Raw genomic sequence first — 18,295 nt, forward strand, 5'->3', positions numbered from 1 at the left:
GCTTACCGTATATCATGTCTAGCGTGGCCAGCCCTTGACATGCACTGTGAAGGAAACCTCACACCAATTAATTTAGGCATCGGGGGGCAGGGGAGGGGGCCAGCCCTGGGGGCAGCAGATGTGAAATCCAAGTGTCTCGCTCTGAAGGCCATGGCAGCTTTAGCAGAAAGGCAGCATGTCCAGCCCGGCAAGTGGTGCAGACACTAAGCAGACACCCCAGCTGGGTTCCGCTGCTCTCCGACGCTGCTCAGAGCAGGACACGCACTGCCCAGACAGGAGGGAGCAGCCCAGCTCTGCGGGCTCTGCTGTGGTGGGGCCCCAGAGGGAGGGCCATGCGGGCTGCTGGCCCTGAGCGCCCGTCACCAAGATCCCTGCGCAGGGGAAGAGGGACGGATTGATTTTGAGGGACATTCATCTCATCACGGTAGAGACCCTGCATGAAAGGAACCCGTGGCCAGAAAGGGTCAGGGAAAGAAGCAAGCATTTACGAGCGCCTACCACATACCAAACTTGCACAGCCACCTGGCAAGACGGGCGCTGGGATCCCATTTTAAAGATGAAGAAGTCGAGGCTGTTGGTGGGAAGGGAGGTGAGACCCAATTTCCTGTCCCACAGTGGTGGGTTAGATAACAGGAGGGCCTCAGAGTGGAAAACTATGTAGCTATTTTAGAGGACAAAAGAGCGTTAACATTTCCCCATGCCTTTCATTGCATGTTAGGTGAAAAAAGCAGCACTCAGGGGATGAGTCCCTTGTTGTTGTTTTTTTTTAATGTTATGTTAATCACCATCATTAGTTTTTGATGTAGTGTTCCATGATTCATTGTTTGTGCATAACACCCAGTGCTCCATGCAGAACGTGCCCTCTTTAATACCCATCACCAGGCCAACCCATCCCCCCATCCCCCTCCCCTCTAGAACCCTCAGTTTGTTTCTCAGAGTCCATAGTCTCTCATGGTTCGTCTCCCCCTCCGATTTCCCCCCCTTTCATTTTTCCCTTCCTATTATCTTTTTTTTTTTTAACGTATAATGTATTATTTGTTTCAGAGGTACAGATCTGTGATTCAACAGTCTTACAATTCACAGCGCTCACCATAGCACATACCCTCCCCAGTGTCTATCACCCAGTCATCCCATCCATCCCACCCCCCACCACTCCAGCAACCCTGTTTGTTTCCTGAGATTAAGAATTCCTCATATCAGTGAGATCATATGATACTTGTCTTTCTCTGATTATTTCGCTTAGCATAATACCTTCTAGTTCCATCCACGTTGTTGCAAATGGCAAGGTGTCGTTCTTTTTGATGGCTACATAATATTCCATTGTATATATATACCACATCTTCTTTATCCATTCATCTGTTGATGGACATCTTGGCTCTTTCCATAGTTTGGCTATTGTGGACATTGCTGTAAACATTGGGGTGCACATACCCCTTCGGATCACTACATTTGCATCTTTGGGATAAATACCCAGTAGTGCAATTGCTGGGTCATAGGGTAGCTCTATTTTCAACTTTTTGAGGAACCTCCATACTGTTTTCCAGAGTGGCTGCACCAGCTTGCATTCCCACCAACAGTGTAGGAGGGTTGTTCATTTTTGGGAGGTTCATTTTGACAGCCACACAAAAATAGACTCAAAATGGATGAAAGACCTAAATGTGAGACAGGAGTCCATCAAAATCCCAAAGGAGAACACAGGCAGCAACCTATTCAACCTCAGCCACAGCAACTTCTTCCTAGAAACATCGCCAAAGGCAAGGGAAGCAAGGGCAAAAATGAACTATTGGCATTCATCAAGATAAAAAGCTTTTGCACACAAAGGAAACAGTCAACAAAACCAAAAGACAACCGACAGAATGGGAGAAGATATTTGCAAATGACATATTAGATAAAGGGCTAGTATCCAAAATCTATAAAGAACTTACCAAACTCAACACCCAAAGAACAAAGAATCCAACCAAGAAATGGGCAGAAGACATGAACAGACATTTTTCCAAAGAAGGCGTCCATTGTTTTAATGAAACAACTATATATACTGAATAAAAGAAGAAAAAATTAACCTTAAAAGATGTAAAGGTGGTAGGATTGCCAGGGATCTGTAATATTTCTCTTCTGCTTCTCTGCATTTTCACGTTAAATAACATGTGTTTAATATGCATTAGTTGTCAAAACAAGCTTTTTTTTTTTTCTTTTCAGGAAAGCAGCAGGCTCTAAAAAGCTTACTAGCCCCAGACCCTGCAGCTTGTCACAGGCGGAGCTGAAGCTAAACCACTTCTACGGAGCGAGCACCAACGCGGGAGCCCTTTCTGCCCCACCGCCACACCCTCTCCCAGAAAGCAGCTGCCGTTGCCTCAGAGGCTGCTGGTCAAGTCAGTCCGCCAGGACCCCGGGGCTCTGCGTTCCAGAGTAATCGTGGGGTAACCGCCAAGTGCTTGGGAAACCAGCTCTGTGCTAAGGAAGCAAGGTCCGTGCTCAGGAACGTCCCACGTCCCTTCCAGCTCCTCGTAAGACCAGCTTTCCCTAGTCTGTTCCTTTGCTGGAAACAGAGCCGCCTCTGTCCACCCCGGGGGGAGAGGCAGTGCCTGCTCTGAGGGAGCGCCCTGCAGGAGGCCCCAGGAACCCGTCGGCTCCACGGCAGCGGACATCAAAGCCCACCTGGAAGTGGGGGACATTCGAGAGACAAGGCGGATGGGAAAACAACAGGCAGCTGGTATCTGCATCCACAGCCCAGCTGTGGCCCCTGCTGAGCAGCGAGAGTGCTCATAGGGGAGCACGGGGAGCACGGACCAGCATCTCTGGGTCTTGATGGGCCAGGTGTTAAATGGAACCAGCACTGGGTGAACTGGCCTGGGTCCGAATCCCAGTTTCTCTACTTCCTCTGACCTTGGGAAAGGTACTGAACTTCTAGAGGCCTCCCTTTGCTCACCTCTAAGAGCAGAACAAAAATACTGCACAGGGTCTTTTTCCCTAAAAAATTAATATATGTCAGTGCCCCACGCATATAGGTCCTCCAAACATGAACCTCACCCAGTACAATTCTGCTTAGCAAGCAATGATCTAATTGTATAGCATCCTCGTATCACACTGTCTTTTCATTGTATTCTGCCTTCAAATAATCTAAATTCCTTTTTTTTTTTAAGATTTAATTTTTAAGTAATCTCTACATCCAACGTGGGGCTTGAGCTTACAACCCCGAGATAGAGAGCGGCACGTCCCACTGACTGAGCCAGGCAGGCGCCCCTCAAATCGTCGAAATTCCTTATATTCACTTCATAGTTTCCCGAAGGCTCTACTCATTATGTCATACAATCCTTACAACATTTTGATACCCATTTTACAGATGAGGGACCTGAGGCGCCAAGCTTACGTCACAAACTAGAAAGTAGCAGTGATGAGTCTCGAGGCCACGGGTTCCCAGCCACACCCTGGCTTCAGCTCCTTGTTTTGGGTTCCCATCCAGACCACTGGCTGACTCACTCTTTCCGACACAAAACCTGACTGTCCTCTCTCCAAAGTTAGAACAAGTTCTCACTGTGGGAGTCATGCTCCAAGTTCCTCCTCTGTAACAAGCAAGCATTCTTTCAACAGCATTTAAGATGCTTTCATACGGAAGGCTCCTTGCTAGGCTCGGAGGAACAGAAAAGGAAGGGAATCCGGCAAGCATCTGACTTCTGCTTGCATCTGCCCCCCTCCCACTCCCTGCCACCCGAACCCGCGGGGACACGGAGCAGTTGGGGCCATACTGAGCTCTGCTATGAATCTGTTGTGGGCAGGCTCACCTCACACCTGCCACCCTAAGGAGCAGCCCTCGAAGGACTCCAACCCAGCAACCTGAGCTGCCTCTCCCTGGGCCAGTCTTTCCCGTCAGCAGGGAGTTGTACCCACCCCCGCCCTCCCAAATTCATTTCCACTCAGAAGCTCAGAATGTGACTTTATTTAGAAACAGCATCTTTGCACACGTCACCAGTTAAGGATGTGGGGACAGAATCAGCACGGAGTTAGGGTGGGCCCTAAGTTCAATGCCTAGTGCCCTCACCACAAGAGGAAAGGCTCCGGGAGACACACAGGGAAGAATGCACAGGAGGAGGAGAGGGACAGACGCAGAGACTGAAGCCCTGCAGCCCCAGCCGAGGACAGTGAGGGCTGCCGGGGCCACCGGAAGCCGGAAAAGGCAGGGAAGCGTTCTCCCCGAGAGCCTTCGAAGGGAGCATGGCCCAGCGGACACCTTGATTTTGGACTTCTGGCCTCCAGAACTTTGAGAGAATAAATTTCTGTTGTTTTGCGCCACCGAGTTTGTGGTACTTTGTTACGGCAACGCTAGGAAACAGATCCTCCCCCAAAGACTGTCCGGCGGGGCAGGGGGCACGGCCTTTCCCCAGGGCTTGGCCTCCCGCACGCAGCCGCCGAGACAGGTGACGCTTGGGCTGTCCTCTGGCTGCAGCTTAAGTCGGGAGCACGCACACCAGCACACGCGTGCACGCACCCGCACCCGCACACACACCCCACTTCCAACTTCTAAGAATAACGTGCTGCCTATAAAGAGCTCCAACTCTTAGAATTGGCTGACTCCTGGGGGAGGTTTCTCTGTGGTTTGGGCTGAGACTTCTCTCTTCTCTGGCACTGCTAGACTGCAGTGTGAACCATCTCTCCAAGTCCGGCCAGCCTGACACGGCACGGCTGCTCGCCCTCGCTGCCCGAGGAACGTGCTACCCCGAAGGCCGGCACACAAGGGGAGCCTGGCAGGACGCCACGCCGGGCCTGGGCATTGAGAGCATTTTCCGCCCCCTCCGGGCTCGTGGCTGCTTCTCCTGGACTGAGACGCTGGTCTCGCTGCTGGCTCGCTTTCAACACTCAAGGGTATTTTTATTAAAGGCCTCTGGAGTGTTAATAAGGCAAAATTTAAAACTGTTCCCCCAGCACATGCTTGGCCGGGCAGGGAGCTGCCCACAATGACTCTGAGCAGCCACTTCCAGCGGGGGCGGGGGGGAGAGTGTAGCTGGGAGCCGAAGGTGGTCTGAGAGCACGTTCTCACCCCGGCTTGGCCACCGATTTTCTTGCACATTCACTTCCCCCTGGGGTCCTCACTTGCTAAAGGACGGGCAGGCAGGCAGGGCAGGTTTCTTAGCTCCTTTGCAAGTGCTGACCTTCCGAGGTGACAGACTTCTTTTTATGCTACAGGGAAGCCTGTTTGCTTGTTTCATGCGCGTCTATCCTGCATTCATTTGGCACGACTGCTTGCCAGGCGCTGCACAGAGCTGGGCACAGTAAGGAAGACCAGCACCCGAGCGGCAAGGCAAGGACAAGGACGGTGGACAGAGTGAAGGCAACACCAAATGCAGACATCGGGTGGAGGAGAAGCGGGGAGGCGCCTGAGGATGAGCTGCAGTGGGCCAGGCAGGAAAGGCAGAGGGAGAGCCTGGGGAAGGAGGAGGTCTGAGTAGAGGCCGAGAGAGGGTGGCAGGCGGGGGTGGTGCGGGAGAGGCAGTCTGGTTGGGGCCAGATGGTAAGGGGGGTTTGGAGTCTTTCCAGGAGGCTGCAGGACGCTGGGCAGGCACACAGGCAGAGGGGTGCCGTGCTCGGATCTGGCTTTCTTTAGGAAGTGTCGCTTGGCCATCTAGGAAGTTTGGGGGGTGCTCCTGGGGCTGCCAAACCTCCCGTTTTCAGCTGGCTCAGAGAACGCTGCCAGCCGTTTTTCCATTGTCATTTTGAACAAACAGGGGTTGGTCTCCTCTCTCTGCCTGCCCTTGGGCGATAATCAGCAATATTAGGAATGGGGGATTCACGGGTGGGCCCAAGGCTCTGTAGCTGTGTGATCCTCCAGCTTCATGATTCTGAGCATTGACCTTGCAGTGAAGCGCTGTAGACAGAAAGCTCTGCTGCCCGCCAGCGGCTTCATCTTGGATCTGTTACTTAACGTCTCTGAAACTCAGTATCCTACCTCTAAAATGGGCCCATTACCAACTATGACGACAGGCATTTCACATGTTAGGCGATGAGTCAATAAATGTAAAAATATCTAGCACGGTGCTGGCTTAAGACAAATCCTCCATACAAGTGAGCTTCCTCTCCTTATGTCACAGATCGGGGGTAGGAGCTGAGGTAAACTGTTGTCAGAGCATGGGCGGGGGGGGGGGGGGGAGGGGAGGCGGCCCAGAGGAGCAGCTGGGCCGGAGGGTGGGCGGTGGGCGGTAGGCTGTGCCTGGTAGGGGTTTTGTCAGTTTGTCTACATAGCCACTGAATTTCCCTGCAGCTAGAAGCTGCCCAGAAGTAGGAACACCCATGGTGGCAGACCAGTGTGGGCTTGGGCAACAGCCTGACGTAAGTGGATTTGGCCAGGCTGCCGGAGCGTTGGCAGCCCCATCAGCACAGTGTTGAAGGTACTCCCCAGACTCTGGGTGTTTCTTAGCAACTGCCCTATTTGGGGGAACACTGAGTGCCACCACAAAGCTAGCTTGGAAGCTTGTGCAAAACAGGCAGCACCCCCAGCCACCATGCAGTGCCCCCCACCCCCCACCGCCTGGTCCCCTCATGCCAGCCACTCACTCCCAGGGCAGTGTGACCAGACTAGAAAACCTTCACGAGGCAATCAGCTACCCGCTCCCCCCCCCCCAGGTCACTGGGCAGCTTCCAGGACCAAAAGCTTCCAGAAAGGCCCTGGTTATCCCCTCAGCCCCCAAGCAAAAGTGCAGTTGTCATCTGTTGTACTTCAAACCAGCTAAGCAGCTGACATGACAGGAAGGGGAAAAAAAAAGACACCTAACAAAAACACCAGACCCTTAACACTCAGAGCCAGGGCTGGTCACAGGGGGGCAGCTTTGATGAACAAAACACTCCTGAACAGGGCCCAGGAGAGATGGGTCTTCTGCGGAATTTCACCCCCAACAGAAGTCTTCTAGAAAGTTCCAGGATGCAAATGTTTGCTGGACTTTTGTTCTTTCCCCACTCTGACAGACAGTACATCATTTTATCTTCGTAAAATTTATTTTGGGGAATTAGAGAACTCTGCCAGGGCCAGGCTTCTTGGCACAGGCAGGCGATCTCAGATGTGTATTATTAACACGAACATTTTCCTGTCGTGATTGCACACCCAATTTAAAATGAATTATCCAATTAAGTTAAGAAGGTGACGCGGTCTACTTCCAGGAATATGCTGCCAATGACTCTGTCTTGACTGTTCTCCCCTGAACCTCTTCCAATTAAGCAGAGACCATTCGGGACATTGCAAGGATAAGCCGGGATGTTGCTGTGGAGACCGGAGGATTTTTTTCATCATATCGCCATTTGCAATCTCCTGATGAGAAGAGAGCTGGCAGAGCTTTCAGCCTCCCCCTGGGACGGATGCTCACCGCCAACAACAACAAGGACAAAAGCTCCGTTGGACGGAAAAGGACGAGGGATTGCGTCAGCTTCCAGGTCTCCTGCAGCTAGCTCAGAGTCTGGGGCTGGAGCTTCCTCCGGGAAGTCAGCTGCCCCGCGTGCAAGCCGTGCAAGCCGTGCAAGCCGCAGCCCCACCCACGGGCAGATCCCGGGAGGGGCACACACGCCCTGACCTGAAGGTGCCACAGGGCCAGCTCGGGGCCAACTCAGCCAGCCCCAAGAACTCTGTATGTGCTAATCGGCCAAAAAGATCAGGGCTTGGGGGGGGGTGCGGGGGGGCAGAGCGGGACACCATCAATGCCAAGAAGAGCATGGGGAGATGAAGATTTTTATTTCTAAAATGCAAATCTGACCACGGCACTCTCCCACTTTCAGCCGTTGCCATGAAGTTCCAACTCTTCCGTATGACACATTCCACATGCCATGCCCCACTCACTCTTCCCACAGCATGTCCCCCTCATTCCCTGGAGAACCCTGGGAACTCCCTGCCTCATGCACATGCTGTTCCCTTTGGCAGTACATCCTTTCCCAACTTGGTTCAGCCTGGTAAACCCATTCTCACTGCTCTGGGCCCGGGCAGGTGTCTTGACCTCCAGGGTCCTTCTCTCTGCCTTTACTTCCCTCCCCTGTCCTGGAAGATGCTGGTATCATGGCCAGGCTAGCACTCTGTTATAACTGCCTGTGCATGTCTGTCTCCCCAACGAGCCACAGAGCCATCCAAGGGTATGGCTCTGTGGCTGGTATGTTTTCAAAGGTACGGCTAAACCCGGGAAGAAAAAAAGCAGAGGTGAAAGAAAGAGTGAGACAATGTCTACTAGAGAGAGATGTAGAACTAAAAACCTCCCAGAAGCTACTCAAGGGTGGGGGATCCCGGGCGCCTGGGTGGCTCAGTTGGTTGAGCGACTGCCTTCGGCTCAGGTCATGATCCTGGAGTCCCTGGATCGAGTCCCTGGATCGAGTCCCGCACCGGGCTCCCTGCTCGGCGGGGAGTCTGCTTCTCCCTCTGACCCTCCCCCCTCTCATGTGCTCTCTCTCATTCTCTCTCTCAAATAAATAAATAAAATCTTTAAAAAAAAAAAAAAAAAGAGGGGGGGATCCCAGCAGCGCCTCATGCCCCTCAAGCTTGGGCCCATGGGTGTGGGCAGTTCGCGGGGCCACTCATAGGCAGAGAGCTCTGGGCTTTGACCCCACTGTCCTCTCCGCTCCACCATGAGAGGTTTAAGAACCACGTCTGAGTTGTTAAGGAGTGAAAAAGAGTTGTCAATCTCGTTAACAAAGCCAATCTCTGAAAGAGACCCTTACTATTACATCGGGTTGTAAAAGGACCTTCTGGAAGACCCCATTTCACTCTAAGAGATAAAAAAACAAACCATACCCCCCCTCCCCAAATTCCGACCATCAGAACTACAACGAACAAAGCCACGTCCCAGGACATACAGTGAGACTGCAGGAAACAAGCTCGTTGGGGAGGGTGATTTTGAACTGCGCAGACTCGAACTAGCTCTGCTTTCTGTGCTCACAGGCTTGGGTGTAGTCTCCTCCCTCGACCTGCATGTTCCGAGCTGACAGGGGGCCTTCGGTCCACGCCTGAGGAATAAAACATGCCGCATCCTGGCCTGGGCATTACTCCTTTCTTGGAATTCTACCTGGGTTTGCCCAGCAGCCTCTTCAAAAGCTGTAAGTGGGCGGGGCGCCTGGGTGGCTCAGTCGTTGAGCGTCTGCCTTCGGCTCAGGTCATGATCCCAGGGTTCTGGGATCGAGCCCCGCATTGGGCTCCCTACTCCTCAGAAAGCCTGCTTCTCCCTCTCCCACTCCCCCTGCTTGTGTTCCCTCTCTCGCTGTGTCTCTCTCTGTCAAATAAATAAATAAAATCTTTAAAAAAAATTAAAAAAAAAAAAAAAAGCTGTAAGTGGGGGACCCAGGTCCTTGTCAGTGCTTAGCTTCAACCTCCTGACCCTCCAGCCTTCCCTAATGGCATGTTGTGATGGGCGATCCACAGACAGGCAGGCGGAAGAAGGAACCCCAGAGGCCATCACAGCCTCTGCTAAGCCAGGATTGGAGCCGTCAGGGTGGGCTTTGCTTGCCAACTAAGTCCTCTCTCAGTCGTTTGCTCTTCCAGAGCAGGAGGTGACTCCTTCATCTTTGCTTCCACCCTGGGGACCTGGCCCCAGTGCCCGGCATGTGGCAGGCGCGGCATGACGCACCTGTCATAGAACCTAGTTTCACACCTGTCGTTGAGTCTCGCTGTCTTCCATGTCACGCAGTTTTCCTTCAGAATGTGTGGCATCAATTGGAATTCTGTAAGTCTACATGAAAGCCTAGCAGTGTCTGAAATATACGTACCTATGACAAATTGAAGTGTGTCCCCCAAACAGAAATGTTGAAGTCCTAACCCCCTCCCCCGTACCTGTGAATGTGATCGTTGGAAATCGGGTTTTGCAGACGTAACTGAGTTAAGAGGAGGTCATAAGGGTGGTCCCAAATCCAGTAGGACTGGTGTCCTTCGAAGAGGGAAATTCAGACACGGAGACACACAGGAATAACATCACGTGCCAAGCCAGGTAGAGACTGGAGTGATGCAGGTGCTAGCCGAGGGACACAAGGACAGACAGCCCCCACCAGAGGCTAGGAGGAGGCAAGGAAGGATCTACCCAGAGTCCCAGAGGGAGCACGGCCCTGCTGACACATTGATCTTCGACTTCTGGCCTCCACGTCCGTGAGACAACACATTTCTGTTGTTCTAAGCCACACACGTTGTGGTTACGACCATCCTAGGACCCGAATCCAGGACAAGGCAGTGACACTGTGTTTCCAAGTTTAGCAGTTACCGAATGTCACCTTTCATTATAAAAGTGATTTGTATTTGGGTAGTGTCCACCTCATTAGGTTATCCAATTGCTTTCATTTCACATTTACTGAGCAACTCCTAGGCGCCAGACCCTATAGAAGGTGCCAGAGCAACAAAAGGCGGTAAACCGGGAGACCACGGTGAAGACGGTTTTGTGAGGTGATATAAACAGGCTACTGTCACACAATGCAGGGAGTTTCATAAACCCAGATAACAGAAGTGACAAGCATCGGGGGTGTACTTAGCAGGTGCCCAACGCTGTGCTGAGCACCTCGTACGCGTGCTCACATTTAATCCTCACACCACCCGCTGAGGGAAGGTGCTGTTATGAGGCTTCCTTTCCCATGGGGGAACGGTCGCTCAGGCGCTGAGGGACCGCCAGACTCTAGCCCAGACAGCGCTGAGTGCAAAGCCCCTGCAGGCTACTCCAACTGGGGGTGCACAGAGAAAGGTGCCCCTCAGAGGGGCAAGGATGCATCATTTAAATATTCAAGCATCTTAGTCATTGAATTTCAGAAGAGCCTCCATATATAAAGATAAGCAGTGGGGTAAAGAAACTGTGGTCATCCATCCTCAGTCACCCAAGATCTGACCTCACCCGACTTCTGGGTGTGCTCATTCGGAAGGTGGTACACAGGTCTGAATTTTTCAAATTAGTGATGAAGAAAATATCATCTGGATCATTCCTCTGGCTAATACTCTGTAGCACCTACTTTACTTTGAGCACGGTTCTCAGAACCGACCATGTGTGAACTCAGCTAACCCCCACCACCGCCCCATGGTGCAAGCTCTACTATCATGCCCACTTTAGGAAGGAAGCCGAGACCAAGAGGGATCAGGCAAAGCACTCACAGTCATGGAGCTGGATTTAAACCCCGCAGTCTAGCCTCGAGTTCATGCTATTAACCACTTTGCTATAATGATGGAAGGGGGGGCGGGGTTGAGGAATGATGATTAAAGATCAGGTCTCAGCCCCAAGCAGATACAATTAGCCCATACATTATTCTGCTCCAATGCCTTCTACAAAGTACTGCACACATTTCCCCCCTTTTTTTCCCTCTGTCCATTTCTAGTATTCTGGAATGAGCTAAAAATATAACCTACAACAACAACAAAAAATAATGATCTTCTCATGCTTGCAGGAAAACTTCCTTATCAGGACACACCAAGGGATGGGCAGTTTCAGCCAACAGTGACGAGATCCTAGCTAGCAACGGACAGAAAAGCCAACGGGAGAGAAGAACGCAGCCGTCAAGTTAGGGAGTCACTTTATGCCACATGCAGAGCAGGCTCTGGATCAGTGTCCTTTGGGAGATGGGGGGGATGGACAGATGGACAGGCCTGGAGGATGGAGGAGGGGACTGAGGAGGATGTTGAGAGGCAGAGAGGGTCACGCTGAGAGCCAGGGAACCGTGAGGAGTGCCTGCGGAGCAGGATGGGGCACACGGAGGAACGTGGGGCCAGGACTTCCCTTCACAGACCCTCCTCCATTCTGCCTCTCGGGTTAGAAACCAAACCATGTGAGACTGCCATTTCTGTGGGTCAAAAATGGTCATATGTTGGCAATTTCTTATGGCTCCACGTATATACGTAGTCACAGAGTAACACTGGCAAAGTTGAAAGATGTGTTGATCATGGGGGCGCCTGGGGGGCTCAGTCGGTTAAGCGTCCGACTCTTGATTTCGGCTCAGGCCACGACCTCAGGCTCGTGGGATCGAGCCCCCCATCGGGCTCCGTGCTCAGCACGGAGTCTGCTTGAGATTCTCCCTCTCCCTCTGCCCCTTCCCCTGCTCGCATGCGGGCTCTCTCTCTCTCTCTAAAATAAGTAAATAAAATCTTTTTAGAAAGTGTTCATCATGAAATGTAAGATCACCTATAATCTTTGTAACCTTGGCCATTTCTCCCCCTTCTCCCCCCTCCTTTCCCCCTTCCTCTCTTCTCCGTTATCCTCTGCCCTTTCTCCTTTCCTCCCTTTGTATTTTAAACAGTATCAGGAGTCTAACGATCCCACTTACTCATCACTTGAGAGCACTTCATGAGAAAGACTCAAATGCCCGTGTGCACACGTGTATCGTGTACATATGTGGACTGCGCGCGCACGCATGTATGTTACACGCACTCACGCACTGCGCGCACATACGCACATGAGCATGCGCACGCACATATGGGCTACGCATGCGTGTTGTGCACACGCCTGTCCTGTGTATGTGAGCACGCATGCTGCATGCATGCACGTGGACATCGTGTGCGTACATGCGTACACGGCACACGCGTGTGGTGTATACATACATGTAGTGCGTGCACACACAGTGCCCGTGCATGTGTATTGTGTACATGTGAGTACACCGGGTACACACATGGGTACCGTGTTCGCGGAAGGAAGGACGGAAAGCGTCTTCCCTTGGTGGCCACGCCTGCGTGACACGCTGCACAAGAGCTGCTCCCGCCCTCACCGTTCTCACCAGCGGGCTGCTCAAAGGTCACGCGGCCAAACCTCAGGCTCAGCGCCGGTGGGAGAGGAAAGGGACAAGGGGGTGAGGAGGCCACAGCGGCCACTGGGGCCCTGGGCTCAACCGGACTCGCAGTGCACGGCAGGGCTGCTAATAAACGAAAATCACCTTTGTGCCACCCGACTGCCTACCTGCAACTCAGGTGTTCAGGAGGCAAAGAAAACAAATGGCCCAGAAGGTAGGGCGTGTGCCTTGTGGCCAGGAATGCAGGCCGACACGCCCGGGTCAGATCTGATGCTATGGCTCCTGGCTGCGGGAGCCTGGGCAGGTTTCTCCTGGAAGCCCTCGGCTGTCCGGTGTTCGCGTGTAAAAGGAGAGGCAGTGGGCCCAGCTCCGGGCTGTGTGTTTAAATGGGACAAAGAGCGGGAAGCGCCCCGCAGCACGGAGCCTTACACACAGAAGGTACCAAAGCACGCCGGGTGACTGAAGGCCCCGAAACTGCTGTCCCCAGAAATCCAGAAAGTCTGCCCAAGGGAGATCGGGTGTAGTCTGCATAGCGATGGCTCTATGGGTCTTTTGAGGACTCATTTCCAGCCCACGGTCTCCCTTCCCGCTGAGGTTGCACCATCCTTAGCCCCAGTGCGCGGGGTCACAAGGAGAGGTAGAACCGAGTCACAGATACTGAGGCAGGGCCCCTTATCTTTGACGCCTTGATTTAAAACAATGACATTTCTTTAGTCTCAAAGCCAGGCTTTTAGGCACCCTGCCAACAGGCAAGATGACTGTTTCCCTTCAGAGCCCCGCGCCCCCCCCATTCCCATTGTGTAACTCAGAACCTGGGGGAAAACGCAAAACAATAAACCATCTGCAAGTCTTTCAGACGGTGCAATTTGCAAGAAGTGCTTTTACTTCTTCATAGGACTCTGCATTAAGCCAGGACTAATTAATCGCTACATTAAAGGAAAGCACCTTTAACATTTCAATGACATAATCATATGTAATTATGATCATATAAAGGAACACTTTATAATTAATGATGTCTCCACTTCCTGAAATGTGTAATCCTTCTGTCTTGAATTCCAAAGAGGTTGGCAAAAGGCAGGCACTAAATATAGATCAGGAACTAATATTTAAATCAGCTTTTAATTCATCTTTCAATATGAACGGCAAAACCAGAACAAAAGCTTACCCTTATTAGGACTCTAAGTCTTTACGTCTATGAAGCTAAATACACAGCAACAACAGATCCACGCAGAGATGGCCAAAATTACAGGCCTGAAATGATTACCTCTAAATAGCAATAATTTTGCCCTAGCAGGCACATTAACTGCTTTTTCAGAAATACATTAAAACTCACCCCAACTGTCCTTGCTTGGCAACTGGGCTGTGTTACCACTTAACAAAGCACTCCGACTCCTCTCTGTGACTTAAAAAGGAAAATGGCTTTTCTTTTAATTAGAGAAATTTCCCACGAAGGTGAAAACCCTGGGGTGGTAGCAAGCATTGTTCTAAGCACTGAACATGTTTATCTTCATAACAATCCCGAGATGGTACTATTATGATCCCCCTCATATAAAGGAGGACACCAAGGCCCTGAGCTGTTAAATAACTTGCCCAGGCTACCAAATTCCCAGGAAAGACCCGTCTGAGTGAACTACAAACCAGACGGGATACACAGACTTTCTAGATCTTCACATTTGTTCTGTCACTCAAGCAACTGACCATGAGGGAGGCCGGAGAACCTCTACGACTAATTTCTGTTGTTGGCAAAGGTTTGCCGCAACCATAAGGGAAAATGTGGAGGGAACAAAATTCGACCCACAGGAATACCCAAAGGGCTTCTAGAAGAAAAAAAAAAATCCCTATGGCACAGCTTTCTCCTCTACCAGAAAACCCTGCATCAACTGCCTCCATTTGATGTTTCTAATTTGCTTCACGGTCCACGATTATCTGCTTTCACCAGGGAAATATGCAGGTGGCGCGCCACCCACCCGAGACCGTCTCCCGGAAGGTCGAGGGTTTACCTTGTCATAATAGTATCGAAGGGCTCTGCTCAGCTTGTCGTAGTTCATGTTCGTTTTGTTCTTCCGGAGGCCCCACAGTTTGGCCACTTCTTCTGCTTTGAGGAGCTTGAATTCACCATCGTTGGAGGTCCAGCAGATCAGATGCTCATGTTTCTGGTCCAGCAGCAGCTGCAACAGGAACTGCCACAGTGTGATTGCACTCTCCATACCTGGGGGGAAGGGGGCCAGGTCAGAGCTGTCAGCACAGGTGCCCACCCAGGATGGGGGGGGGGGCCTCGGGACGCACGCCTCAGCTGCTGCCCTCCCTCCCCCCGGGAACCCAACAAAATGCCACTTGCGCTTCGACCCCACAGGCCACTCGGACTCAGGTGCCTTCTGGACGCATTTTTGTAAACAGCCACGATTCAGAAATACAGGGAAGCCCCGTGATCCCTGTAGTCACGACACATGTCCCCTCCGGCCGCGGGGTGGCATCTAAGGTATGTGAAAGAGGGATTAATGAACTGCCCACTTGCACGATGAGTCCCCATTCCAGCGAGTCCCCTCTTAACACTAGAGTCTGTCCCCGCTCAGACTCTCAAGTCCTTTGTTGGTCAGTCTCTGCGTCCGTGATTTGCTGTGAAATCCGGACCCCATGATGAGTGCGTTTAGGGACGGGGCTGGGCTCCATCAGTCAGCCTAACTACTTGCCCTGCTGCTCAGGGAAGGGTCTTTGTCAGGTTGCTGGTGTCTCCCCAGGACTTCGAAACCGAGCACAGTGCCCACGTGTCGCAGGGGCCCAGCAGACAAAGGTTTGTGAACTGAAGGATCACCACTGCCATGTGAAGAGCCCTTAGCTTCCCCAGACATTTGTCACGCGGCAGATCAAACCCACGGCCACACCTGCTCCGATGGGAAAACCATTTTTTCCCTGCTAAGAGAGGATTAGAAAATACTCTCTTTTCCTTTGACTCTGGTGTGGACTTTGTAAGTGCTCTTCCTTCTGTCTAAAATGCTGTTCCCCAGCCTTGGAGCCTGGTAAACTCCTACTTACCTGTGACGACCCAGTTCTAAGGGAGCCTTCTTGAAGAAATTTTTCCCCACTCCCCCAGGCAGTTCCTTATCTTCAGACATTTAAGGACTTTCATGGCAATGGGTACTGATTCTGCTATTACAACTAATGCATGTGGTTTATCCACAGTCATTAAATCAGTAGGCGACAGGGATTAAGGAGGGCACTCATCATGATAAGCACTGAGTGTCTGCAGTTGTTGAATCACTATATTGTACACCGGAAACTAATCTAACACCGCATGTTAACTCACGCTAATTAAAATTTCAAATAAAATCTAAACAATAAAAATAAGTCCTCTCAACGAAGACAAAAAAAAAAAACAAACCACGTTCGTTACAGGAGGAAAGAAGAGGTGGTTGGTCTGGCCTCGAAAGCTGCACCTCAGGTCACCTGTCATGGTTGGACACATCAAGTGCCCTTGGCTCTTAATCTGGGCAGGATGGGAGTGAGCTGAGGGGTGCTGGGTTGAGGACGCCAGGAACGACCAGAGGGTAGAAAACTGGGTTCTGGCTGGAGAAAGCTTCAAAGGCAAGCTGGGAGTGGGGACCAAGCCGGAGAGAACTAGGGCTCACCCCCCAATGAGAGCAACAAGGAGACGCCGAAGCTGAGGGGCACCGAGCAAGGTGTGTGAGTCCAGGAGACCTGGTGGCCAGGATAACTTCCTTCAAGGACCGCTTTGGGCCAATATTTGTGTTAATTCCACAAGGCCCCCCCATGCATTCTTCTCAAAGCGGCAGCTTTCAGACTGACAAGTTACTTTTCTCCTGCATGGGGATGGATGTGAAAGCGCCTCACCATCCAATAAGTACTCACTTCCTTCTTCCTTTTCACATGTTTAGCCAAAAGAACACGTTTTATTTTTTCTCTAAGCAACCATGGGCTCTTCAGTTAAAGGAAAGCAGATTAGGAATGTTCTCCAAAACCCCATAAGGCATTTTATTTATGGCTCTTTAAACGAGACAGTCTTTACAGAAATCAGTCTTCACCACGATGGCCACTGGGTCTGTGAGACAGTAAATCCTGTCACCGTTAGATCCAAACCGCCCTGCATCTCATAGGTCTTGTAAGCAAAGCTGCTATGATGTGTGGCAGCTCACTGGCCTCGGTTCCTAACATGAACCAACCTTCCGATTACGTGTGGATGAGCCACAAGCTTGCTTCTCATCACTGGCACTAAGACTTGCTAACAGTCGTCTCGAATTTTGGGGGGTGTTCTTTTGGCCAAAGGCTTCAGACAGGAAGCTTTAAAATATCTTTGAAACTTTAAGCAGATGCTCAGAGGAACCCGCTCCAAAGGGCAGAAGGCTGCCCGTGGGTCTGGAGGTCTGGAGGGAAGGGGGGGCTGCACCTCTGGCTCATGCACCAAGGAGGAAGGCGCTCAGCCACCTGCCCGCTAACGGACTCAAACCAGCATGTTCCAGATGGGACAACAGAAACCTATTTGTGTATTTGAATGTATTTACACTTACTGCTTCTACCAACCAAGACTCCTTGGAGCTTCTCACGCTGCCTGGATCCCTGTTCATGGCACTCCCACCCCAGGTATGGGAACCGTGTTCTCTGGGCGTAACTTAGGAGGACGAAATGTTCTCGAGCTTTCCCTCCATCTCCCATCCAAGTGACCGTACAGCAGTGCATGAGAATGGAGTGCTTTCTTCCCACCCCACTGAAATCTGGGCTTGACCATACGATTCCATTTGGCCAATGCAACATTCACTAGAAGGGATCACCATGCTGCTTCTGAGCCAAGATCTGAGGGGCTCCACGTGTTTGCACTTTTCCTCTCGTGCTCCCATCACTGCTGTGGGGCCACTGACCCAGACTGAGATGCGTGGAGCCGGCGGGAGCTCAACCCAAAGCCTGGAGCCCAGGCCCACGACCCGCAGGCTAAGGCAGCATCGCCGAGGCTCACTGCAAGAAACACGAATGCCGCGGTCCACTGAGGACGCCTGGGCCGGTCGGTTACGTGGTACCATTGCAGCTAAAGTTGCCTATGACAACGTCCAATGTCTTTGCTTTAAAAAATTCTCTTTGTTCGAGGGCCATTATCTTTGCACTGTAGGGCCTGCATGCACAATCATGAGGTGCGTCTAGACATGAAAAAACATGCTGCCTGATGCGGGGGGGGGGGCCGGGTTGGCTGACCAGATCCTTACTGCGAGGGCCACCAGCCGGCCAAGGGACAACCGCCGGTGCTCTGGCCATGGCCTTAGAGAAAGGTAGAAGAAGGAAGGAAAGACAAGGGAGATGAAAAAGAGTAGAGAAGCAAGTGCTGGGGGTGGGGCCGTCAGGGGCCCCCTGGATTTCTGGAACAGAGGAACTGGGCCAAGGGAAGGAACGGAGCTGTGAACTAGGCATCACAGAGCTTCCTCTGACAAGCGCTTAGAGACCAGCGGGGCGGCGCTGAGCCCCCAGCTGGGGGGGCCTTGGGACCTTCCCTCCCTTCCCCCTCACCTCGCCCACACCGAGGTGTCACAGTCAGGCTACCGCCGAGGACGGGAGGATTCCTTAGAAGAGTGACTGCCACCACTCTGAGGAGGAG

At 51.9% G+C, this 18,295-nt stretch overlaps 1 protein-coding gene across 6 annotated transcripts in view; it reads right to left on the minus strand.

Moving 5' to 3' along the window:
• ELK3 (ETS transcription factor ELK3) overlaps window positions 1-18,295 on the minus strand; it is a 68,166-nt gene that overhangs the window by 25,115 nt on the left and 24,756 nt on the right. For 5 of the 6 annotated variants that reach the window (XM_034987796.1, XM_034987798.1, XM_034987793.1 and 2 more), the window contains exon 2: window positions 14,700-14,908. In XM_034987796.1, the coding sequence (XP_034843687.1) occupies window positions 14,700-14,906 (207 nt within the window). In that variant the 5' untranslated portion in view covers window positions 14,907-14,908. Of the gene's footprint in view, window positions 1-14,699; window positions 17,387-18,295 lie in introns of those variants that run through there. The other variant, XM_034987794.1, reaches the window with a different exon arrangement.

The sequence above is a fragment of the Mirounga leonina genome, unplaced genomic scaffold, assembly GCF_011800145.1.
Source record: "Mirounga leonina isolate KUSES-001 unplaced genomic scaffold, KU_Mleo_1.0 Mir_418, whole genome shotgun sequence".
NCBI classification, from domain to species: domain Eukaryota; kingdom Metazoa; phylum Chordata; class Mammalia; order Carnivora; family Phocidae; genus Mirounga; species Mirounga leonina.